Raw genomic sequence first — 27,146 nt, 5'->3', positions numbered from 1 at the left:
AATCATAGGTCTAATGAGTGATGAGTACAGGGGGACGATGACCTCCCTTGATCTAGATGTGAATCCCTTCATGATCAGGTGGGCGATATAGAAGGTTTTCCTAACTACTTTAGCAACATGAGTGTCAAACGAAAGGCTACTGTCAACTTGGGTCCCCAGATCCCTGATGACTTTTTCTGTGCTCAGTGGATTGCCACCTATATGGTAGCTAGGGGTAACCTTGTTTTTCCCGAAGGGTATGACTATGCATTTTTTGGCGTTTAACTTCAGGCCATGGCTCTGGCACCAGTTATCCGTTTCTGTGAGGCCCTTCTGGAGGATATCTGTGTCAGATGTGTTTTCGACTATAGCGCCCAGTTTGCAGTCATCTGCAAACTTTGTCAGCCATAACCCTCCTGTGTTTGCTTGTACTTCAGAAAAGTAGATGCCGAAAAAGAGTGGACTCAGGACTGAGCCCTGTGGGACACCACTTGTGACAGGCTTTGAGTCTGACATGGCTCCAGCAACTCTGACCCTGTGGGTTCTGTCACTTAGCCAGTTTGCAACCCATCTTGTGATGTATGGGTTTACATTCAAATGATACCTGAGTGGGGTATTGTGTCGCAGGTCGAGGTAGGCTGTATGGACTGCCTTTTCCTCATCAATGGCCTTGGTGACTGTCTCGAAAAAGTCAACCAAGTTTAAGAGGCAGGATCTGCCTTTGACAAAGCCAAACTGGGTTGGATCCAAAGTCTGCAAGTTCCCTATGTCTTTATTTATGAGTTCCATTATGATCCTCTCCATGGCTTTGCAAATAAGGCTTGTCAAGCTAATGGGGCGGTAATTTCCAGGGTCTGTGGAGGCACCGCCCTTATAAAGTGGGACCACAGTCGCCGTGCGCCACTCCTTGGGTACGTATCCTGAGGTGAGGCTAAGATTAAACAGCTCTCCTAACTGTGGGTTTAATTCCTCGTTGAGTTCATGAAGCACACAGCCGGGGACACCATCCGGTCCCATGGATGCTGTGTTTTTTGCCTTAGTGAGGGCAGTTCTCACCTGGGCGTTGGAGATGTTTGGGGGCTACAATCCGCTGAAATAGATATCTCTTTTTGGGGGAGGGGAGAAGTTTGCACTGAACCTGTCAGCCAGTATGTTAGCAATGTGTGTAGGTTCAGTAATTTTCACATCATTTTGAACTAATTCTGAGCATATCTGGGAGTTTCCTCCTAGGTTTCTAACATAGCTAAAGAAGGCCTTATGATTGTCTTTATAGTCCTTGGCGATTTTTCTCTCAAAATTTGCCTTGGATGATTTTATGAGAGCTCTTAGTTTTTTACTTATAATGATCAGAGGTGTCTTACCTTTCAAGGATTTTGCTCTATCTTGTAGTAGCTTCCTCCTTTTGTTGTAGAGCTTGTTTATGGCTGGGGTCCACCAGACTGGACTCTTGCCTTTGGTACAGAGAGTCTTAGTTTTGTTTGGGATTGCCTGATCCATGCAGTCCTGTAGGTGCTGGTAGAAGGCATTTGTAAGTGATTCAGCGGTTTGAGTAATGTTTACCACTGGCTCAGGGGCCTTAAAGGAGACCACACTAGTTTTTAGAAGTGTGAAATCGGCTTTTGAGAAGTTTTTCACTGTGGTCTTTTTTGTTTCAGTTGGGGGCGGGATGAGGACCTCCAGCGAGATTAGTTTATGATCTGATCTCACCAGTGAGGGGTATACTTCGGTGTTGAACATTTTGATCCCATGTTCGTGATGATGAGATCAAGTATGTTTTCTCCTCTTGTGGGGATGGTGACTAGTTGTTCCATAGCATTTGAGTTTATGAACTCCAGGAATCTTTGGGTTAGAGTGTTCGGGCTTGAGTAGTGTTCCCAGTCTATATTAGGGTAGTTGAAGTCACCTAGTATGATGGTGTTTGGAGATACATTTATCCCTCCAATGTTTTCAGGAAGGCCATGTGAGGTTCCTGAGTTTGAGAGGGTGGCCTGTAACATGCTACAAATTGCAGAGCAGTCTTGCCTATGGTTAATTGCACCTGGATGGTCTCCGATGCATCGTGCATTGCCACCAACCTTGAGGTGTGGGTGTCCTTTATGAATATGGACACCCCCCCTCCTTTCTTGGTGTTGTCTGGATTTTGGGGCCGGAACGCATGATATGAGGTGAAACCTGTTAGTGCTGGGGTGCTCTCAGGAGCCTTGAACCAGGTTTCTGTCACAGCACAGACATCGATGTTCTCCATATTGAGAAGGGCCTCGAGTGCGTGCATCTTGAGAGTGAGACTTCTGGCATTGAGCAGCATTACCCTTAGTTTTTTCCTTTTGGTGTTCTAGGGTGGTAGGTTTAGAATTTGAGCCTTGCCTAAAAAAGGCACTATGGGGGTGGCAAGAGCCTTTGCCAATATCCGGAAGCCCAGGGGTGACAGGTGCAAGCCGTCCCTTGCGAAGCAGCGTGGCTTGTCCAGCATGTCATCCCAGGCAGACAGACATTGGATCCCCTTTGAATGACACCAGAATTTAAGCCAATTATTAAAGCTGATCATCTTATCACTGTATTGTGGCATCATTCTAGGTGAAGGTAGGATACTGCTTATGCCCATCTTTAACGCCATTAAGGGATGAATTTACTCTATCATCCCTATCTAAACCTTTTACCAACCGATTTTCAATGGTATTGTTAGATATGATATTCAAGTATATTAGTTTTTGCTAGTTTTTTACTTTACTAACATTTACCTAACTAAGTTTTTCAACCTAAGTATACACATAATGGAAGTCATTTCATTAATGCCTGGATATTGACAGGCATTTACCCTGAGCTGCCATAGGAGTTCCTTCCTCTCCAATTTCAAAGATTCTGGTCCACCCCTTTCATCTTTCTTCAATTGATCGATGACTCTAAATTTAAATTCGTGGCCAACAGACTCACTTGTATGTCTAGCTAATGCATTCTCTAATTTGTTCCTACTAATACAATAAGTATGCTCGTAGATCCTTTCGCCAAGCTTTCTATCGGTTTTCCCGATATAGAAAGCTGGGCTTGTGCATTTAGCTAAGTATACTACTTGTTTACTGTTACAGCTAAATCTCCCATTGGACCTGTATTTCTGATTACCAATACTAAAATTGCACCCTACATCAGTGTACTTACAGTACCTACACATGTTACACCTATACATACCTTCTTTATTAGTGTTCACTCCACCATTGGCTTCCAGAATTTCTTTTAAATTATTACCACGCCTATATGTAATTTTAGGCCTTTCTGGAAACATTTCTCTAAAATGTTTATCACTCGTCAAGAAGTCCCAATTTTTTGTAATAATATTCATTATTTTATGGGAGTCAATGTTAAATGCGCATACAAAACTACAGGTATTAACCATTTCTTTGTTTGTAACCACCACTGAACCCCCTCCATTTATCTTACTTAATATTGGGACATAGTCCCCTACAGATCTTTTATGCTGGACTTCCTTGATGATCCCCTGTAGGAAATGGGGAGGGTAACCCATTTGCTTAAAGAAGTTAGACATCAAGATGCACTCCACTTCAAACTCCTCATCTTTAGTTGTCATCCTGGCTGCCCTAACCAGTTGCCCCTTTACTACAGATCTCTTCTGATGCGTAGGGTGGCAACTAGTAAAATGGAAATACATATTGGAATGGGTTGCTTTCCTGTGTATCTTAGAAACAAACATCTTTTCATCATAATCCTTCTTTAAATCTACATCCAGGTATACTATTCTATTTTTACTATAACTGGATGTAAAACTCAAGAAGTGAGTACTGTTAAACATTTCTAACAAACCCATTAATTCAACATCAGTTCCCTGGAATAAGATAAATATATCATCCAGGAACCGTGTATAGAACAAGATTTTATCCCCAAAATCCAAGTTGTTTAACACAAAAGTTCTTTCCCAATAAGCCATCACTAGGTTCGCCAGGCCGGCTCCACATTTCGAGCCCATTGCCAATCCAACTTTTTTGGTGGAAAATGTCGTTGTTAAACATTACATAGTTATAAGAAAGAACTGTATCTATCAGTTCTTCCACTAGTTTGATTTCACTAGTGGGTGCATCTAAAATCCTTAACATGTGTGAAACCCATTCAATCCCAACCTGATGTGGGATGGATGAATACAGGTCCTTTACATCTACTGTAACGAAAACACTGTTAGCACAAAACTCCAAGCTATTGATAGCTTGAAGGAATGACCAGTGGCAGCTGGTGACTTCAAATCAAAGGGGGGCTGCAGGAGACAGTTGAATGGGTAGAGCCAATGGGAGGGGTGTGGCCAACTAGAAAGGGGAGGAGCTATTCTCAAAACCACAAAAACTGGAACTTTAAATACGCTGCCCTGGGTGCCAAACTGTCATTATGAGAGTCCAATCAAGACAAAATGAAGTGTAGAAGAAAAAAATATTTCAATGCATTGGCTACATGACAGCTTATTTAATATCTAGATGGAAACAAAAAGGTTGTGAGGCATGAAAAAATAAATTACTTTTTAAATACATTACTGGAATGCCAGTCAAAATCAAGTATAAGAAAAACAAGCAGCACTCAACTCAAACCACTTCTCCTTGCACTTTCTAATTATAATTTATATTCAGCTTTATTAAACTACCAAGTAACATGCTGAAAGTAGCAATCTCTGTGATACCTCCACTTGTAAAAATGTTTCTTATCCAAAAAAGACCTGCTGCCTGACAACAACTATCTACTTGTTTCATGGGGGAAAAGATCAAAGTAAAAAATGAAACACAAACAAGAAACAAGCTCAAGAAACATTGCTTTAAGGATTATTGTACAGGTAATGGACCACACATGATAGATTGGCATGCTGTTTGGTTTACAGGCAAAGCCTGCAAATATGACTGCAAGTCTCCAACAAATGTAATGAGCTTCTTAAAATAATGTAATCCTGTTCTTTATTACAAATACTGTCATATGCATTTCAATACCCAAGGCTTATACATTATCTAGTTATGTAAGTATTCTCTGCATGGCAACAACAGAAAGGCTTTCAATGTTAGCAGTTAGCAGTATGCTTATTAAAGCTTACAATCTCAGACAAGCTTACCTGATGGTCATTAAAGCATTGCTACTTAAACACAGAACAGGCACTTTCTGAGTAATAATAAGCATAAATCAACAGTATAAAAATATGACAGAAACCAGATCATTCTGCAAAATCAAGGACAGAATAAAAGTAGTATTTGTGTCTATCTTGGATGGGGGGGATACTCTGCACATTTACACTGCATAACTGCTCCTTGCCTTGCTTGGACACATACAGAGTCACTACATGGGGGATTGGGGTGCAACACATATGTCACAATTTGAAACGTCTCTGGCTGACTGTGATGGCCCTGACACATTTGTCATACCTCTCAACCTCAGAGCAAGAAATCTGGACAAAGCCATACATAAAAGTGGGACAGAGGCCCAAAAATAAGGACACTTTTTAAATATTACTCTTATAAATTTAGAAAGATAATAGAATAGTAGGTCTTCCATTAGTATGACTTTTTCTGAAGGGTATGAAATCTGAAACTCAAATGTCTGTCATTATTTTCTAACTTCAGTCTTTAATGATTTGCCACTAATTTGCCAATAAAACACAATTTTATGAAAAATGGACCGAAAATGTGATGCAAAAATATAAAATAGCCACACAATACAGCTGGGAACCTGTCAAAGAAGGGACACTTTTTTAATATTAGTACTGCTAACTTGAGCAGCTGACAAAATAAAAGAATCTACATGCATTTCTGAAATAAAAGAAATCTATAACTCTGATTATTAGTTATTTCTTAATTGTAAACCCTCCACGTTTTCTTCCAAAATTGCCATTTTGCGGCAGGATTATTAGGGGAAGAGCAACATTTTGAGCCAAAATTGGGGACAGTTGAGAGGTTTGGATATGCCTAATTCTATAAAGCAATTTATTTGCATGTACCTCTCAACCTGTTAATGTAGGAAATCTGGACAAGGCCAAATATACTGGGGGAACATATAAACAGTACTAAAAATTGTTGTATAAACTGAGACAGTTGATAGAATAACAGGTCTTGCTTTAGCATGCATTTTTCTGAAGGTTATGAAGTCTGAACTCAGTGTCTGTCATTATTTTATGAGGAGCTAACCAAAACTAAGAAGCAAAAATCTATTCATTCTGTTAAAATCTGGACATTTGAGAGGTATAGTTCAGCCGGGGCTGTCATTGAGTTTGCCGCTCTTACCCCTCATAAAATCATGGTCGAATGGAGCCTCCCCCTGCAGCCATTCCAATGAACCATTACTTGGCTATTTCACCCCATTTACCATAAACATTAATGCGCATGCTGCTTTACTTCTACAATGATTTGGACTTCATTTGAAAGTTTTATTTTGCATTTTACAGCACAAACACTAAAACATCTGCTAAACAAAGCAATGCAATCTGACAGTGAAAACAGACTTATTAGCATTAAAACTTCTCTGCCCTTGAAACTCACATTCACTGAAACAGCATTGAAACCCACATTCAAAGAAAATACATTTTGCCAGTGGTAGATATAGATTAACTTTGGGCTGTTTTCAAATGATAGGCCCCTTGCACACGAAACATACATGTGTTCTTTGATACACCTTCCTGATTGTATTAAATTATATTCCTTGTACAATATAGTGCAGTTGTTAGAGGGCATTTTAAATTTGTTGTTTTGAACATTTTTCCAGTAAACAATGAAACACAATGCATGCACCAATAATGACAAAACTGCCCAGTTCAGAACATTTCTATCATAAAAGTCTACTCAGACTTCTACAGTCCACCAGTGTCAGTAAATATGCACAATCTCTGAAGAAGTAAAAGTCATCTAAATAATTCCACATTAAAGAAATCTGTAACTAATGAAGAGGTTGCTGCTAGCAAACAACTTCATATTTCATTGTTTCATCTACAAATAAAGTGCATGTTGCCCTTGAGGAATAAATTGCCTATGTTGCATTAAAAAATGATAAGCTAGTAATATTGCAATAGGGAATGGATGGCAAACTGATAACACGTTCATATAGTTACTAGGTATCTTCACCAAAAAGGACTGCAGCATCCACCCCCTTTACAATACAACACAGTTATTAGTAATGCATCTACCTACTGTGGGAGTAGAACCCACAGCCTTCTGCATCAAAAGCAAGTACACTACCTGTTATCCTATTAACAATGCAAGCAGATTCAGCATAAGCAGCACTTAACTTTTGTTCCTCTGCAGCTCTCAGCTTCTTGTAAAATCTACTTGACACTCAGCTGTATCTCTGAACTTTGCAGCACAAGAAATCTGGAAAAAGCCAAAATTTAGGGGGGGGGCAAAAGACCACAAAACAGGGACACATTTTAAACATTGATTATATAATGTTGGAAAGTTGCTAGAATAAAATGTTGTGTTACCACCATAAATTTCACTGCCAAGTATTGAACCCAGGACCCTGTGCAAAATAGTCAGAACAACATACCACTATGCCAAATCATCTGTTTTATGAAAGTGAGGAAGACTGAAACTTAAATGGGTACCATTTAGTGAATTCAGTTCTCACTATAGCTGTCAACATCTTAGCACAAAACACCTGAACAAAGCCAATAATGGGGGAATACAGCTCCCAAACATATTCAGTGAATTCAGTTCTCACCATAGCTTTCAACCTTGGCACAAAAAACCTGGATGAAGCCAATAATGTGGGAATACAGTCCCAAACATAGGGACAAATTTCAAATATCCATCTTATAAACTTAGAAAATTGCTATAATAGGTTTTGTGTTACCATGTACTTTCTGAAGAATATGAAGTCTGAAATTCAAATGCTTGTAATTTTTATTTAACATTTGTTAACCAGGAAAGTCTGACTTAGAACAAAAGCCAATTTTCAGCAGAAACACTCCAGACACATGTCTTTGTAAGATGGGAGGATACCAGAGCAAACCCACACAAACACAGGGAGGACATGCAGACTCCACACAGAAGGCACCCCGGCCAAGAATCAAACCAGACAACCTGTAGCTGTCAGGCAACAATGCTACCACTGCACTACTGACTGTGTTAAGAAACAAAAATACAGAAACCACAGATTTTATGAGGAACAGAACAAATACGAGGTAAAAATCTGCAAATTTTTATAAATGGTGGTGGGTAGGGAATTCAGGCTCTTGCCACTTGGCCTCAAAGTACAGGGTTCAAACCTTATTCTCTACCCACCACCTTGTAGCAAATGGGGCATTTCACACACACACACACACACACACACACACACACACACACCCACTGAAGCTACATTTCACTGCTAAAGGCTAATTGGGAGGTTCATCCTCTGCTAAACCCACACCAGTAATGCTAACTTTAAAATGAGTTATACAAAAAGTCAGATTATTTACTCTGGATATTCACTGAAGTCGGCAGCACTCCTTTACCAGTTCTGACATCCCTTCACATAGTCTGTCTACAACAACTGGCTGCCTGCCCTATATGCAATAAAATATATCAGGCTGCTTAATTACTTATATAACTAGCTCTGATAGTAAGGAAACTCTCCATCAGATGTCTTATCTTTCCTTACTAAAGCAAGAAAAATGACACTTCATATCTGCTTAACATTGCAACCATGCATCAGGTAACTGAATTAACAGTTATATCAGTGCTAAAAATCAAAGTCTCATTAGCACTGTGCACTTCAAAGCAAATTAATTGAAACTTCAAACGTTTACTCTCTGTGCACCATTTACTAGATACATCATGAAATTCTTTATGCTAGGAATATGTCAAATGATTTTCCCTTCAGATGGACTGACAAAAAAAAAACTGACTCGTATTTATAAACACAACTTCATGAGTAGCATGTGCATTCCAGTGTACTTCTTCAGAAAAGATATTCAAGTTGGATCTTAGTAGGATACCCTACCAAAAAAAGGAAAACATTCTGACGTTTCAGTAGGTCAAATCTTTCATGTTTCAAGTAAGGTTAGTATGCCACTAACCAGGAAGTTTTTTTTTTTAATGCTTTGTAATTGTAGTTGTCTGCCACCTGTCAGGACTTAATAACTATGACTATAAAAGTGCAGTCGATTGCCTGGGATGCGACTATGATGTGCAGTCTTATTCTCCTGGGAGAAGGGGAAAGGACACATGCTTTCTAGTTAGAAAAGTCTGTGGAATAACAATGCTGGATTATGGCACATCTATCACAAATCAAGATATTTGTAAATAAGCACTGCCTTCCATTTAGAAATCTTGCATACCTGATGAGTAGCAATTGTGGCTTTAAGAAAGACTATCATCATCAGTACAGCAATGATGCAGTAACAGTTCTGAAATATGTTAACAAATGTAAGCCGAATAACCTTGAGAAATGTGCAGACTTAGTTTCTGAGCTGGGTTCTGCTCACCTGTTTGACATCAGACCAACTAGTGGTGCTGCACTTCATCCAGATCTAATTTTCTTTTATTTACCTAGGAAGGTTTAATCACTACTGCACCGACTGATGTAACTTGGGAGTTGTGGGACTGCAGGCTAGGGCTGCATTACAACCTGAAGCAGATGACCATGCCGTGACATAACTAGTTACAGAACTACTGTATTCCCAGTGTTAATGCTATTTTTTCTGTTTTTGTTTTTTTTTTTTCAACAAGAGTACACCTCTTTATACTGCTAACAAGCACCTCTTAATCTCCCTCACATTAACTTTCTGCAAGTATCCTGATCATTCCCTGATGGTTCCTCCAATTGTATCTCCCAACATAGTGATGCTGAAAATCTGAATGTCCCAACATATATGGCATAGTTGATAGGATTATGTTTTTCTGTTGTATACATTTGTGTTAGCAAAACCTGAAACACATCTTTCAATAAATCATTTCATGTTATGACTTAAACTTGACATTTGCATATCCTTTTTTACAATAAGAACTGTACTTATCTCCCTTATAAATGAGATAACATAGTTTTGACTGCCTGTTTCTTTGAACTGTGATATAGTACATGGTGTCCTTTTCATACACACTCAACAAAGGAACATCTTTTTTGTATCATACTGTTTTCTACTGCTTTGTCTAGTTGTGGACTTGTTTTTCATCTTATGAAAGCAAGGTTGCAATGTTGCACAGGCCAGACGGATTATCATTTCTGACAGTCTTCACTCACATGTTCAAGGATCACCAGTCTATTACTGCCCTAATTACAAGAATACTTACTTTAATTCTGCACCTTCACTCTGTTCTTCTTTTCTTTCTTCTTCTTTCTTCTTGCTCTGTTCTTCCTTCTAGCACAGCTGACAATCCACCCAAATAAAAAAAAAAAAAAAAGTAAAATAATCCGATAAAAAGTTTAAAAAAAGGTCACGACAATCCACAGGTCAAGCCGACAACTGACTGATTGATTCTCGCTCTTTTCCCAGCTCATGATAAAGCCCGGGAAGAGAGCGACAACCAATCAGCAGCATTTAGCCCAGCAAGCACGTCATGACGTGCCTGCGGACGTCGCAGTCCGAGCCCCTTCCAATTCTATGCGGTTTGGAACCACATAGACTTCTGGGCATCACAATGATGCCTTCATTGACTCCACCGGGCTGCAATAAAAAAAAAAAATATATATATATAAATATATATATATATATATATATATATATATATATATATATATGTTTAAAACCGCCGCAGCCCGAGGCGGTTACAGTGCGCATGCGCGTACTTCCGAGTCGCGGACTCGAATTTTGTTTTAAACCAAAAAAAAGGTTTTTTGTTTCTTTTTTTTTTTTTTTTACATTTTGATTGTCTCACTGTCTCACTTATAATTTAGCTGAGGGGGCTGCAGTCCGGCAGTCCGATGCCACGAGCCGCCCCTGGGAATGACCATGAATCTTTTGAAATTTGGCACTCACATTTAATATATTTCTGCAATATTTTGTCTATAACCTTAGCACATGTGTATGTAATGCTATCTCTCTCCCATCCACCAAAGGTCTCATTGGTGGATTACTCACACATTTATGTACCTTTGGTATCCCACAAAGAACTGGGATCCTTGGAGCTGGTTGTTGCAAATAAGTTATATAAGCTTGTATCTATTCTTGCTTCAATATAAAGTTCTTCTATTAAAGCCGAAACTTTCCTATATGCCCCATACATCTCGTTCCTAGAAGCCTTTACATAAGTGTCACTATCCAAGATGTTAAACATCCTTGAATTATAATCATCGATGGTCATTATCGCAAGGCCCCCACCTTTATCTGGTTTCATAATGCGAATTGGAGCCTGACTTAATAACCTTAAGATGTGCCTCTCTTCCCTACTTATGTTATATTTGTACCTATCCCTGTAACCTGATGGTACACTGGGCTTCTTTAAATAACGCAAATCCACTTCACACACCTTTTCAAAAAATGCTAGAAGCGGGTGCAAAGGGGGGTTATATACACTTGAAACATAATAATCAGATTTTTTATTTAAATTCTCCCCCATTAAGGCTAACAAATTAAGTTTTCTAGTAAAGATTTTAAGATCAATTAAAGTGTTAGCCACATCAAACTGAACAGTAGGAACAAATGTATATCCTTTCGATTAAATCAATTGTTTCCGGACAGATAACCATGTCCGTGTAGTTGAAAATCTTAAAGTCAAAACTGGAATTAAAAAGTACATTACATTGCAGTTCATCATCTGAAAAACCAGCGTGGGCTAGATTTATTACCACTTTTTCTTTTTGCCCTTCATTGTCCAGTTGTTCTGCGCCCCTGAGTTCGAGGCTCGAGCTCGAAAATTTCTTTCATTATGATCCCTTGCACCTTTATTCTGCCCCGAGCTGTTAGGTACAGCAGAAGTGTTGTTCTTCGCTAACCTCTCGCTCCAACGAATAGTATTTGAATCATCCTGATGTTTATTCCCTGTATGTGTATCATCATTATTACTATTAATGTTATTATTATTAGGAGAGACCCATACCCTAGGCTCAGTCTCTTGGTTATTGTTATTTACAATACCATCAATATCAGTTAATGTTCCTCTCTGAGAACCTGGTGGTTTCGGGTGCGCAGTACCTGCTTCATAGTCCTTAAGATCACGTTTAATTTTCTTTATTTTAGTTGCATTCAATTTTGTTAGGTATTGATCAATGCTTACAAAAATCCGGTCATACTCAAACCGGTACTTAAAAAAACCAGTATCGTTCTTTATTGAGGAATCCAATTCCTCTATTTCAGCTAACAGTTCATCCACCATAAGCTGGTAATGCATGCAAAACAAGTCCAAAAGTTTTGTACCTTGTTTATCAAACAAGGTGGTTAAAGCTTTATAAAATGCAGAGCCCTCAGTGATTCCTGTGGGGAACTGCCACCGCCTAAGCCCTTTTGGAATTATTTTTAGGTTAATGCACTCTCGGAAGTATGCTGTCTCCAACTGCAACTTCCGTACCTTACACAATTTTTCATCAAACACATTCAATTTTGATGCCAAGTCCATGCTTACCTCCTGGTTAGCTTCAGTTATATCAATCGAGTGTGCATCAGAAAATGTAAATGTTCTGCGTACCCAAGAATTCAAATGTTTCTCAGTTCGCATTAAAATCCCATCCGACTGGTAATTCTCTCCATGAATATGCTCTGGGCTGGTTCCGTCAGCATTAACGCTTCTACGAACACGCAATCCCATCGACGTTTTAGGTTCCTCACTAAAATTGGCCTCTCCGGTCCGAAGAGCTGCATTTTGATTTAAAGGTGCAGGGACCATACTATTAACTCTATTCGAACCTTGCAAGACCTGTTGTGAGTTTTTAGTCCCTTCAAGCCTTTGTGTCAAGTTGTCCACTTTTTGGGACAACAATTCAATAAGTGCCTTCAAATCTCCATCTCCCCCATTAGTATTTGGTGTGGAAGTAAAACCGGGTGATGAATCCGGGTCCATATTCCAAAAACAAAGACAAACCAAGAAAATGTTCCAACAAGTTCAACAACAGAAAATATCAGATCCCAGACTCTCCACTCAAGAAATCCTTAAATTTTAATTTTAAGTGCGGTAAAAATAGCGATACACTTTTCGTCAAGACTAATGTCTTAACTTCCTCAGAAACTTTAAAACAATGCCACAAACCACTATTTAAAGTGTAGCTACAATAATCCATTTAGTAACTTAAAGGCACATACTATAATTTTACATACTATTAATTTTACATTCTCTTCGGGGCGTCTTCGTTATCTTAATATACCCTCCTACAGTTTAACCCTGTAGGAGGGTATATTAAGATAACGAAGACGCCCCGAAGAAAATGTAAAATTAATAGTATGTAAAATTATAGTATGTGCCTTTAAGTTACTAAATGGATTATTGATTGATTATTGTAGCTACACTTTAAATAGTTGTTTGTGGCATTGTTTTAAAGTTTCTGAGGAAGTTAAGACATTAGTCTTGACGAAAAGTGTATCGCTATTTTTACCGCACTTAAAATTAAAATTTTAATTTAAGGATTTCTTGAGTGGAGAGTCTAGGATCTGATATTTTCTGTAATTATTATATTGACTCATTTAGGAAAATTATTAATGCAAATATAGATTTAAAAATCTGGTTTGATCTTTTAACACCATTCATAGTTACAAAGAGCTATGCACATAAAATATACAGAGAAATAATTAATTCCTGGGGAACAGAAAGGTTTTGTTTGTTGGTTTCAATGTATCAAAGAACTAAAAGTTCTGGATATGCGAACAATAGAAACAACAAACAAAATTCCACATGAAGATTGGCTAACTATGCAAAGCATTCTGAAGTGTTCGGAAGATTTATGCAGAATAATTAGTAATTCTTCATTTAAAGAAATACTTAAACTTACGAAATACCTATATGAAATCATATATAATGATTATGACATGGTAGATAGTATTTTGAAATTTTACAAGATATTGATAAATTATAAAACAACACCTACATCCTCATATTGGAATTATATAACAAAAGGACACTCATTACAGCTTACTGAAGAAATTAAATCAAATATTTTATCATCAATAAAACATACATCCTTTACACAATACTGGAAAGTTTATAATTGGAAATGCTTGCACAGAGCATTCTTAACTCCAGATAGAATTACTAAAATTAATTCTTCCACAAAGGGAATATGTTGGAGGTGTGAGCAAATGCACAATGCAGATTGGAATCACCTTTTTTTGACTGTGTTAAAATTAAGCCATTTGGAATGGTATTAAAAACTTTTTACAAGCTTTATTTAATGAATCATTTAACTTATCTAAAGCTCTAGTATTATTAAATGTGAACAAAGTTCCTCATTTGAATGAGTCAAATATGTATGTAGTATGGACAATACTTGCAATCTCAAGGAAGTGTATAACAAGAAGATGGAATACAAACACAATACTGACTTTGGAAAATTAAAGACTTAAGGATTCATCCTAAGCCATTTATTAACAGTCCATGGAAAAAAGTCTTATCATTGATTGACACTTTACAGTAACTGAACAGATACACTCTGATAACTGGATTATTATACCTATAAAGTAATTGTATATATTGAGCTCTGTTATAGTGTCAGGCTGATGTAAATACTGTACATAGTTATTTAAGATGTTATATACAAATACTATGGAATTTATTCAACTGTATTTGAAAAATAATTTTTTTTTTTGAGGAAAAAAAAAGAAATGTGGGGGACATTGCCACATATATACTGATGGTTAATTTTGAAATTGATGTGACACAAAGGGTTTACCATTTCACCATATTGATGTAAACACTTGACATGTTGTTCTGTTAGTGGTGGTATGTTAGTTTCATTGATAATACTTGTATGGCCAAAGCTGTCAGATATTTGCTACAGCTCTATGTTCTGTGAAATTTTAGTTTCTGTTTAGAACAGAAATCTATCCATCAGCTGCAGACATGTTGAAGAATGAACAGTGTAAACATCCTGTTTTCAGTCCCAAGTCAGATATGTTATGCACAATTAATTTTAAATGTAAAGTGTATTAAAGAAGTTTGGATTTTTAATCTTTGCAGAAAAATAACAAGAATTATGGAGAAAAAGTTGACATCTTTCCTCTTGGATTAATTTTCTTTGAACTTCTGTGGCCTTTTAAAACGAAGATGGAAAAAGCTAAGGTATGTAATTTTTTTGCTTGTTTTAATAATTGCCCCTCTATTATAATGATGGTAAAGAATGTGAATCCCTTGTGGCTAGTAGGGCAAACTTTATAACTGTTTTTATTTGTAATTTTTTCAGAGTTACAGGAGGAATGTCAAAAAGCAGGCTCAGATGGCTTTCATTTATGTTTTGTAGACAAGTCAGCCGAGTGCAAGACTCTTTATAATGAATATGAGTTCACCTTACAAAACCTATAGTTAACAACTGTATGTTTTCACTTAGTGGGGAAAAATGTTAATGTTGACTTTTTTAAAAGTTTGAAAATGCAGGAATCTATTATTTAATCTTTCAAGGAAACCTGGGGGATACACACAAATTTTAAAGAAGCTTAGATTATCTTCAAATACATTTGTATGTATAAATGTGTTAAGAAGAGTCTGGCTGTTAACACAGAGGACTGAAGCTCTGAGCTGTTACTGAGTTGCTTTCTGTACCCAGGGTGCAGGTTTGAGTCCTCCCACCTTCACTTCCCTACTTATGTAATTATGAGCAATTTACTTAACCTGACAGTTCTCCCCGGTTGTGCCTAAATAGGGATATTTGTCTCCTGTAGATATACTCAGTCAACATGTAGGGAAAATTTTAAAAAATGCAGTAGGGAAATTAAATCCAGTTCAGGAGTACTTAAGGATGGTATAGCTGCCACGGGGATGTGATTGAAATTAGATATGGCACCCCATCCGATATTTGTTATATTGAACTCTGCTGTAAATTTAAATTAGAAGACTAACCTGATTCTTCCTTGGTATTGCATTCAGCTGTTAAAGAAACAAAACATTGATTATGGTAAACTGAGAGAAAAGATGCATGTTATAACTTCAGTTCACAAACTGTCTTTTACGCAGCTTATGATTCTGAGTACCACGTATCCTTCCTTGGAAGTGTTTAATGGGTAATAAAGATTAGACAGTTTTTTCTTATGTTATCCATACCACTGAGTAATTTCTTGCTGTATAGGAAATATGTTGTTCATGCTTTAGCCATCCTTAAATATTGCATTACCTGTAAATGAAAAACAATCTTTGTCCTGCAAAGAATGGAATGCCTCAGCTCTCAAACTATATAAAACATTTCATTGGCTTAGAAATTAGAAAAAGCTGGGAACAGCTTGTGTATTTGGAAAACATAGTCACAAAAGATTCACATTATGAAAATAATTAACTGTGAGTCCAGACATATTTACAAAGGGAAATGCTGCCGAGATTACAGTCTTTTGTGCTATATGGAATATTTTTGTCAGCTCTATATGAGTATATTGCATTAAATGAGTTTTTATTTTATAGTTAGTGCTTTTCTCTTTTCATGTTTTTTATGTTTTTCCTTTTCATGGGGTTTATGTAAAACAATAATAAAATCGTATTTAAAAAGTGATGATAATGAACTACATACAGTACTGAAAGGATTAAGCTAGTATCATAGGAGGTTACTAGGCTATTGGCCCTGAGGCCGTTATAAGCCTAGATAAGAGTTTAGCCTATGTTTAGACAAGTCATCACCCAAAGCCCCTGTCCAGCAGGGACACAGATGGAATCCCAGGGGTGTATTTTCTATTTCCCATCCAGTTATCCAGGTTGCACTTAAAAAGTAATAATGAGGTACTCTGCTTGACATGGAGAGGGAGTCTATTCCACAGAGGGGAGAGTCTCTGAGACACAAATCTGTCTCACCAACAAATCCTGTTGATATCACTGACCAGGTTTGAGGTTGCACGTATGGGTTGCTCAAGTGGAGCTTGACTTGCGGATGTGCAGCAGTCCCATCAAGTAGGGGGTCTGAGATTGCTTTGTATGCCAGACAGAGGTCACCTCTGAGGAGTCTGTATCAAACTGAGTAGAGGGACAGGACTTTTAGCCTGTCTGTGTAGGGTAGATGTTTGAAGCCCTGGATTCTCCTGGTGAGGAACATCTGTGGTCTCTCCAGCTGCTGCATGTGCTTTGCGAGGTACATGCCAAAGGGGGCATTGTACTCAATAATTGGCCTTATAAGGGAAGAATACAGGGATGTTATGACCTCTTTGTCCCTGAATGAGGTACCCTTATGAGGTGGGCCATGTAAAAATCTTTCCGTACAACAGAAGCCGCATTTTGGTCAAATGTCAGGTTGCTAGCAACCTGGGTGCCCAAATCCCTCACTACTGATTGTGTACTTAGGACGTTGTTATTAATGTGATAATATGTGGGAACGTCGCACTCCCCAAAGGGGATGATGCTGCATTTTTTGACATTCAGCTTGAGGCCATGTTTCTGGCACCAGTCATTTGATTTGGGTGAGACCCTCTTGGAGGATGTCCACTTCACTTGGAAAATTGATGATTTCACCCAGCTTGCAGTCATCTGCAAACATGGTTAGCCATAGCCCACTGGTTTTGGCCTGCACCTCAGAGAAGTATATCACAAATAACAAAGGCCCCAAGACCGATCCCTGGGGTATGCTGCTCGTTACAGGTCTACTGCTTGAGGTGGCTTCCCCTATTTTGATTAGGTGGGTTCTATCAGTGAGGCAGTTTGCTACCCATCTGGTAACATGTGGATTGATGCCTAGTTGAGAGAGTTTGTCTACTATGCCCAAGTGGGGAATAGTGTCGAAGGCTTTGGCCAGGTCAAGGTAGTCGGTGCGCACTGTCTTCCCCTCATCCGTGGCTTTGGTGACTGTCTCAAAGAAGTTGATCAGATTTAACAGACATGACCTCCCCTTGACAAAGCCAAATTGTGTGGGGGCGAGTGTTTGGAGGTTGCCAATGTCCCTGTTAATGAGGTCCATGATAATCCATTCCATGGCCTTGCAGATCAGGTTAGTTAGGCTGATGGGTCTATAACTTCCTGGCTCGGTGGACACTCCACCATTGTGTAAAGGGATGACAGTGGCTGTCTTCCACTCAGCTGGGATAAAGCCGGTACTCAGGCTTTGATTGAATAAGGTGCCTAATGATGCTGCAAATTCATGACTGAGTTCAGTGCAGCCTGGGGTGTTACCGGGTCCCATGGAGGCTGTATTTTTGCCTTTGAGAGGGCAGTGATGACCTCTTCCCTAGAGATAAGGGGTGGGGGGGGGGGAATAATGGGATGTTCTGATTTACTGATGGGGGGGACAGAGTGGAGAAGTTTTCACTGAATCTGTCAGCCAGTAGATTGGCTATATCTACAGCATTTGTGTATGTGGTGTCCTTGACCACCAGTTCTGAACAGATCTGGGTGCTTCCTTTGAGATTGCGGACATATGTGAAGAAGGCCTTATGATTGTCTCTAGTAGATGTGGCTAATTTGGACTCAAAGTTGACTTTAGAGGATTTCACTAGTGCTCTCAATTGCTTGCTCAGACTAAGGAGAGATTGCTTCCAGTTGGGCACCTGCTCCTTCTTGGTCCTGGACAGCAATTTTTTCCTTTTTTTATGTAGTTTATTTATTGTAGATGTCCACCAGAAATGTTTACTCTCCCTTGCAGAGGACGATTTGGCCTGCCAGGTATTCCTGATTCCATGCAGTTATATAAATGCTCGTATGGTACTTTGTTGTAGATTTGGACATTGATGCCAGTTCCTACAGTGGGGGAGGGGCTCTGAATCTGTTTATACCATCCCTTAGGAGGTTGTAATCAGCTCTGGAGAAGTTTTTTTGTTTGACCTTAGCTAGAGGGGGGGGGGGGGTCAGGGGAGATGGCGACTTCAAAAGTGACCACTTTATGGTCGGATCTTGCCAGGGAGGATGATACCATAGGGGTGCTGCAGTGGCTACTCATGTTGGTTAATACCAAGTACAAGATGATATCACCTCTTGTGGGGGTATAAGCTAGCTGCTTCAAGGCATTTGCATTGATAAAATCGAGGAATCTCTGGGCGTTTGTGTTCTGGCATGAATATTTTTTTCCAATCTATGGTTGGGTAATTAAAATCACACAGGATCAGGATTAAGGATTGAATCTTGATAGATCTGAAGAGGTTTAGATAGGTGGAGTGGGCATCTTTAGTCAAATTTTCGGGGCCTGTAGCTAGCTATAATTTGAATAGGGGTCTTTTCAACGGTTAACTGCACCTGGAGTATCTCCTGTGCTTCATACTGTTTGAACAGCCTGGAGGTGTGTGTATCTTTAATATATATTGAAACTCCACCTCTTTTGGCTTTGCTGCCCACATTTTGGGGTCTGAATGTATGATAGGATGAGTAACCAGGTAAGGCTGGGGGTGCTTTCCGCAGCTTTGAATCAGGTTTCTGTGACTACACAAGTGTCAGCATCTCCCAGGGTTAAGAATGCTTGCAATGAGTGCAGTTTCATGTTTAGACTCCTAGCATTTAGCAGCATCATCTTTAATTTGCTTTTTGTTGAAATTTTTATGTTGGTAACAGCTTCCCAAACTGGTTCTCCATCTCTCTAACAGAACTGTCAGTGTTATCCTGCATATTGAAGACTAAAGTAGTCATGACCAAAGTATAGATTCTTAACTGTCCTTGTGAGTTTTATAGATATATATAATAAATGCTGTGTATATTCATGTTTCTAAGGTGAAGGTTTTATTTTGATGGTTTTGAAATATGATTGTGTATGTCATTTATTAGGTGCACTCTTGCCTGTAGTTGCAGTACTTGTTTCACTGTTATTGCTATGTACTGTTCATTAGGTTACCATTCCTTGAAAAGAAATGATTGAGAATGAATAAGATTCATTGTACTCCACCCGAGTGTTCCCCAAAAACCAAACTAGAGTATCTCAGTGGAGGGGAGTTTTTTTAAATCACAGTTATATCTGTGACCTAGCAGATGTTAGGTTGTTATTTTGCCAAAACCTTTTTTAACTATTAAAATGTACGAAAGGACATAGTTAGAATGGAGTAACATATCTACAGAGAGAAGTAGAGCCGTGTTTGATTACATGCAGGAAAAACAGTAATGCCTTCAGTGTTACCCTTTTGGCTGGGGCAAAGAGAGAAATGTGGGCTTACTTTAGGGTTACCGTTAGGATTCATTTAGGTTTAGTGTTTTCTTTATGATTAGGCATATGTTACCGTGATTACTGGGAGTATTATGTTCTGCGTAAGCAATGTGTAGGCTTTGCATGTCGAAATAAATGATGTATGTAATTCTGTGTATAGTTATTTTTACAGACCTTTGCAGAATTTATGGCTTGATGAAGTGGTTTTTGAATCTATTGATTTAGTGAAAATGTGGGTTATTTTCCAGAATCATTATGATTATATGACATGTTAATAATTATATTAATAAGCTGAGCCAGAGAGCATTTATTTGCAATTGCATAGTACAAAATGAAAGCTTATATAATGCTGTAAAAGTCACTGATACCTGCAGTCTGCCTGCTAAAGATCTGCATATATGTATATATGTTTAGTAATACAATATACATATTTGTATAAATATTGTATTTCTTTAGGACTGGAGATTGCAGCGAAATGTAAAACTTGTGAGTCTACCATTCTTCTCTGTATAAACAAGCAGTACCTCTCATTATTTGGGGGTCTTTGCTCTATATAATCTTTGGGAATCTGCATGTAAAAGCAGGACTTGATATTTGTACACAACAGTTGCTGTCCATGTGTGTTTGCCATAATCCTGCCTTTCTTCTGCATTACTTCCCGTCTTCATCTCGGTCTTCATCCCTGAATATAGGATGGAATGGTTGTAGTATGTAAATCTTCCCAAGTTTCAAGAAAGGTCTCTATTTAGCCATGGATGGCATTGTTATAGTTACTGGATCAAACCTGTATGTATAAGCACCAAAGCTGTCTCTGTTTTGCTGTCTTTCTTCACCATTATTTATTGGATTTGTCCTTGTGTTTTGAGGGAAGATTATTCCGACTGTGTGTTATTGTTGTAGTTGTATTTTTTGTAGTGTATAAGCAGCAGAAATAATGTATTTATAGATTGTCACCAGGAGAAGCATGCACTGATTTTTTTTTTGATTTTTTTTTTTTTTTGCTCTTTGGCGGTTATTACCTCCTGCCTGAGCTTCAGTTCACAGCCACTGGATTTTTGACATGATAAATGTTTTGTAATTAATATGCTTCACACAACTGTAGTATTTCATAATGTTGTGAACGGCATTTACTGTTGGAAAAAAGAAGTGTTAATAGGTGTTAAATAACTGTTAAGTCCCACTCCTGCATCTGGATGCAGAGGTGTTAACAGTCTTGTTTTTCCCTCAGTGTCAATACCCATGACATTATTAAAGCCAAAGTTAGAACTGTAGATGCAGTGGTACATTTTTTCCACAGGTAAATAGGAATGTTGAAGGTGTGAGAGGGAAAAAAAGAGGTAACTGGGAACATGTTTTTTGGGAGTGTAATGAGATGGCAGATTTTAAAAATTACAGTGTCAGAAATATTAGGGGAGCAAATGGATGTAACTAAGGAAATGATTCTTTTAAGCTGGGGCCCAGGATCTGTACTGACTAGGCACAGTAAGGCCATAGTAAGTTTAATTCTTTTGGCTGCTAAAAAAGTAATTACTAAAAATGGAAATCAAAATGTAAACCAACTGTATTTGAAGTAGTGAAAATTGTAAATGAGGTAAAAGAACTGGAAGTAGGATCTTGAGATAAGGGAAGGCGCAAATTACATAAAAATAAATGGTATTTGTGGGAACAATACATGCAGAATAATGTTTCAGGAGGAGTGAGGTTTAAAGGAAGGCAGGAATTCAGCAAATTATGTAATGTTGAAGTGAATGACAGTTGTAAAGAAGAAAACGTAAATCAAAAACATGTTATTATGGTTTATTTTCTTTTCAAGTAATGCATGTGCATATATATCTTAAGTGATCATTTAATAAAGGTTTTAAAAATATTAGCTTTAATTGGTGAAGTTGGTGATCCTAAACTGTAACTAGAAAAAAAGGCTATTGCTCTTGTTAGTTTGCAATAGTTGGATGGCGCCTTAGGAAAAAAAGGGTTTTCCAATGAGTTTTGCAGGGTTCTTACAAAAGATGTTTGCCACAATTGCAGAGGTAAAAATGTGGACTTAGTTTTCAGCTGAATTGACTATTAATTGAGCAGCAGTACGTGGATGCCCAATGCCCTCTCCTCTCTTGTTTGCATTGTTCCTGGAGCCATTGGTAGTAATCTTAATAAAAGCTTGGATATCTGGTATCACATGAGACAGCACAGCTATAAATTGTTCCTCTTTGCAGATCATCTGTTTATTTTTTTTCGCTTGCCAGTGAGAACATGGCCAGTGTTTTTCAGACACTGACTCAGTTTGGGAAGATCCCATGAAATAAAATAAACAAAATAAAACAAAAGCTATTAGAATTAACTGTAATCCTTCCAGAATTGTGTGAGACCATGTCTATGGAAAGCAAATAGTTTAATGTACTTAGGTACTTGGGCTTGCAGTTAGGAATTACATTAATGGTCAGTTTCTTGTATACATGAAAGTCAGTTTTCAAAGGTAAATAATTTTTTCAGATGAGGAAGAAGATTAATTTGGATTTTGGTCAAAAGGAAACAAACATTTCATTGTGTTTCACTCATTTTGAGATGCAGTACATTGTTTTCTAGTATTTTCGACAGATAAATAGTTAGATTGCAGAAGATGGCAATGGATTTTTTTTTTGTGAGGAGGCTGGTAAATCCCTTAGAAAAGATTAACTCTCTTAACTCGTTTAACAAGTATTTGGAGGCCAGCAGTATCCGAAAGACTCATACCAGCAAGTAAAATAAATTCACTTAGTACGGTGCGAACAACACTCTTAAATGGTTTATTGCAACAAGTTAAAACAATATAAGCAACTTTAGAAGATAAAGTGCTTTTGTCAAAACTTTGTTAGACTTTATCAGATAATTTGTAATAATGTCATGTGATCCTTTTGCAACATTGTAGTCACATGATCAGTTTGAAACTTTAAAGAAACATTGTATCTATATGTTTCCAAATAGCAGCACATCTATATAAAGAAATCATCTTTGATATCATTATCAGTTTATACACACTCGCAGCAATATAAACTTTTTGTAGAATGCGATAAATAAAAATGTAAAATATTAAGTTATAAAATATATATATATATATATATATATATATATATATATATAATATATGAAATGTGAATAAGAATATATTAAGCAACAAGTTTAAATCATAGTAGAGTATATGATGAAATTGTCTTTGTGTATAAACACCAATTGAAATATATTTGTATTAAATTAGGTGTAATGAAACAATGTGTGTGTGTCATGTTGACGGGGGGCCGTGACATGGGTGATTTAGTTTCACCTCTCATATGCTTTCATTTTTAGTATACAAGAGATAGATAAGATATCAATGAGCCCTGGTGGCACTGTAGTATTTAAATATATTTGCTACCATAGCTCCCTTTGCTCAAGTATTATTAACTAAGGTTCACCACTAGGATTATGTTCCACTTTTTCTAAGATGGAAAATGAAAAAAATATGGTTGATGTTGTTAGATATATGCTTATAAAGAGAATTGTTGCTGTTTTGCTTTTTTATAGGTAGGTAGGTACTAGGATATCTGCCCGAGGGCATTTGTAAGCCTAGCCAGAGTGTGTTGGCTTTCGCTGCCCCATTGGTTAATTCACTGATCCTCTGTCAAGCAGAGCCAATGAAGTGATCCCAGGGGTGTATTTTCTGTTACCCATCCACTCGTCAAGGTTTCTCTTGAAGAGTCTTAGTGAGGGGCTCTGCCTAATGTAGTTTGGAATTTTGTTCCAAAGCATGGGGAGTCTCTGTGACAGGAATCTATCCCTCCAGCATGTTCTATTTATTGTTATGGCGAGGTTTAACTCACTAGAGTGCGTGGCTGACAGTGACTTGGATTTCTTTAGGTGGAGCATGTCCATCAATTCTGAGTTGGACATGGTTTTGTAAGTCAGGCAGAGATTATCTCTGAGTAAGCGATATGCCACGGAGTACAGCTAGAGTTTTTTCAGTCAGGCTGCATAGGACATATGTTTGAGGCCAGTAATCCTCTTGGTGAGGTACTTTTGTGGTCTCTCCAGTTGTTGGAAGTGTCTTGTGAGGTACATCCCAAATGGGGCATTGTACTCTATGATGGGTCTGATGAGTGATGAGTAGAGGGGCACTATAACCTCATTATTTATAGATGCGAACCCTTTAGTAATTAGATGGGCCACGTAGAAGGATTTCCTAACTACTTTGGCAATATGATTGTCAAAGGAGAGATTACTATCTACCTGGGTCCCCAGATCTTTTATTACCTCTTCTGTATTAAGGGGGCTGCCACCTATGTGGTAATTTGCGGGTGTTTTGTTTTTCACAAACGGGATGACTGTGCATTTTTTGGCATTTAGCTTGAGGCCATGACTTTGACACCAGGTGTCTGTCTCAGTAAGGCCCTTTTGGAGGATATCCGTGTCAGCCGGAGAGTCATTTATGGCTCCCAGTTTGCAGTCATCTGCGAACTTGGTTAGCCATAGTCTTCCTGTGTTTGCCTGTACTTCTGAGAAGTATATGCCAAACAGTAGAGGTCCCAGGACCGAGCCTTGTGGGACACCACTTGTGACTGGTTTAGAGTCGGACCTGGAGCCCGCTATTCTTACCATGTGAGTTTTGTCTGTAAGCCAGTTGGCAACCCATCTCGTGACGTAGAGGTTTATGTTCAGGCTGGTGAGTTTTTCTGTAATACCCGAGTGGGGCATGGTGTCGAAAGCCTTGGCGAGGTCAAGATAGGCTGTGTGAACAACCTTTCCCTCGTCTATGGCCTTGGTGACTGTCTCAAAGAAGTCAACCAGGTTTAGTAGTCATGATCTGCCCTTAACAAAGCCGAAATTGGTTGGGTCAAGTGTTTGGAGGTTCCCAATGTCTTTGTTAATGAGTTCCATGATGATGCGCAGACCAGGCTAGTCAAGCTTATGGGCTGGTGAGTTTTTCTGTAATACCCGAGTGGGGCATGGTGTCGAAAGCCTTGGCGAGGTCAAGATAGGCTGTGTGAACAACCTTTCCCTCGTCTATGGCCTTGGTGACTGTCTCAAAGAAGTCAACCAGGTTTAGTAGTCATGATCTGCCCTTAACAAAGCCGAAATTGGTCGGGTCAAGTGTTTGGAGGTTCCCAATGTCTTTGTTAATGAGTTCCATGATGATGCGCAGACCAGGCTAGTCAAGCTTATGGGGCGATAGTTACCAGGGTCAGTTGTGGCCCCTCCTTTGTGGAGTGGAATAACCGTTGTTGTGCACCATTCTATGGGCACATAGCCTGTGGAGAGGCTGAGGTTGAACAGCGTGTTTAGGTGGGGTATTAGTTCATTCTGTAGTTCGTGCAAGACGCAGCCTGGGACACCATCTTGCCCCACTGACGCTGTGTTTTTGGCTTTTGAAAGGGCTATTTTCACCTGTGCGTCTGTGATTTCCGGGACACTGCACTTTTCCAGTATTGTTGTGGGCCATTTTGAGGGTGAGAGGGGGGTGAAGTTTGCACTGAATCTATCTGCCAGGATCAGTAGGTTCAGTATATTTTGTGCTATTTTGCACTACTTCATTGCCACTTAGATTCTTAACATAGCTAAAGAAGGCTTTGGTGGTTATCAATTGAATCCATGGCTATTTTTCTTTCGAAGTTAGCCTTGGATGATTTTATGAGGGACCTTAGTTTCTTACTGATACTGATCAGGGATGTCTTTCCTTCTTGGGATTTGCTTTTTTTTCTGAACTAGTTTCCTCTTTCTATTGTATAGCCTGTTTATGGCAGGGGTCCACCAGACTGGTTTCCTTCTCTTAGAGGTTTTGGTTTGCTAGGGATGGCACGATCCATGCATCCTTGTAGGTGGTCATAGAATGCATTTGTAAAGGTTTCTGCATCTTGGGCAGCATTATCCTTTAGCATGGGGGCTGTGAAACTTACCTCCTTTGTCTTAAGTAAGGTGAAGTTTGCTTTAAAAAAGTTTTTCACTGTGGTTTCCTTAGTTGGGGATGGTGGGGGGTGTGGACATCTAGAGTGATTAGTTTATGGTCTGATCTAACCAGTGATGGGTTGACCTCCGGTGAGGAGCACCTGTCACCCATGTTTGTGATGACCAGGTGCAATATGTTTTCACCTCTGGTAGGGGAGTTTTCCAGCTGATCCAGGGCATTTGAGTTGATGAATTCCAGGAAGCGCTGGGCCTGGGAGTTTGTACTCAAGTAGTTTTACCAGTTAATGGTAGGGTAATTGAAATCGCCCAATATCATGGTGTTCAGTAGGACCTTCATGTTTTCCATTGTCTCCAGAAAGGTGGAGTGGTGGTCCTGGGTCCTGGAGGGTGATTTGTAGCAGGCCACAATTTGCATTGTAGATTTGCCAGATGTTAGTTGCACATGGATGATCTCAGAGGTATCATGCTGCGCCACTAACATGGAGGTGTAGGTATCTTTGATGAATATGGATACACCCCCTCCTTTTGTGTTTCGGTCCGTGTTGTGTGACCAAAATGTGTGGTACGAGTTGTAGCCCAGCAGTGCTGGGGTGCTCTCTGGAGCCTTGAACCAGGTTTCAGTTACTGCACAGATGTCGATGTTCTCCATACTGAGGAGTGCTTTGAGCACGTGCATTTTGAGATTTAAACTCCTGACGTTGAGTAGCATAACCCTCGATTTTTTGTTAATTGTGCTGTTTACAGAGGTAGGTTTGACTTTTGAGCCTTGCCTAAAAAAGGCACTATGGGGGCAGCAAGAACCTTGGCCAGTATTTGAAAGCCTAGAGGTGACAGGTGCAAGTCGTCTCTTGCGAAGCAACTTGGCTTGTCGAGCATGTTGTCCCATGCTGACAGATGCTGGGTCCGCTTTGAATGACACCAGAAGCTTAGCCAGTTGTTGAAATTGATCTTTTTTACTTTATACTGAGGTGTCATTCTTGGTGAGGGCAGTATGCTACTCAGGGTCAGGGTCATACCAGCCTGGGCTACATGATCAAAGAGCTCTTCCATGTCTCTCTTCATGTAGTCCAGGGAGGTACGTCTCAGGTCATTCACACCAACATGAACAATGACAGAGTCATATTTGTACTTGTTCTGGAGTGACC

General features: G+C 38.8%; 1 protein-coding gene across 2 annotated transcripts in view; it reads left to right on the top strand.

Annotated features, from left to right (window-relative positions):
* Window positions 1–27,146, top strand: part of EIF2AK2 (eukaryotic translation initiation factor 2 alpha kinase 2) — a 1,554,704-nt gene that overhangs the window by 1,406,568 nt on the left and 120,990 nt on the right. For both annotated transcript variants that reach the window (XM_044057939.1, XM_044057874.1), the window contains one exon: window positions 15,024–15,125. In XM_044057939.1, the coding sequence (XP_043913874.1) occupies window positions 15,024–15,125 (102 nt within the window). The remainder of the gene's footprint in view (window positions 1–15,023; window positions 15,126–27,146) is intronic.

Source organism: Protopterus annectens, chromosome 1.part0 (genome assembly GCF_019279795.1).
Source record: "Protopterus annectens isolate FY-2018-M chromosome 1.part0, PAN1.0, whole genome shotgun sequence".
In the NCBI taxonomy this organism is placed as follows: domain Eukaryota; kingdom Metazoa; phylum Chordata; order Ceratodontiformes; family Protopteridae; genus Protopterus; species Protopterus annectens.
Note: the sequence above shows the minus strand (reverse complement) of the source record. Positions and strands in the feature narration are given on the sequence as shown.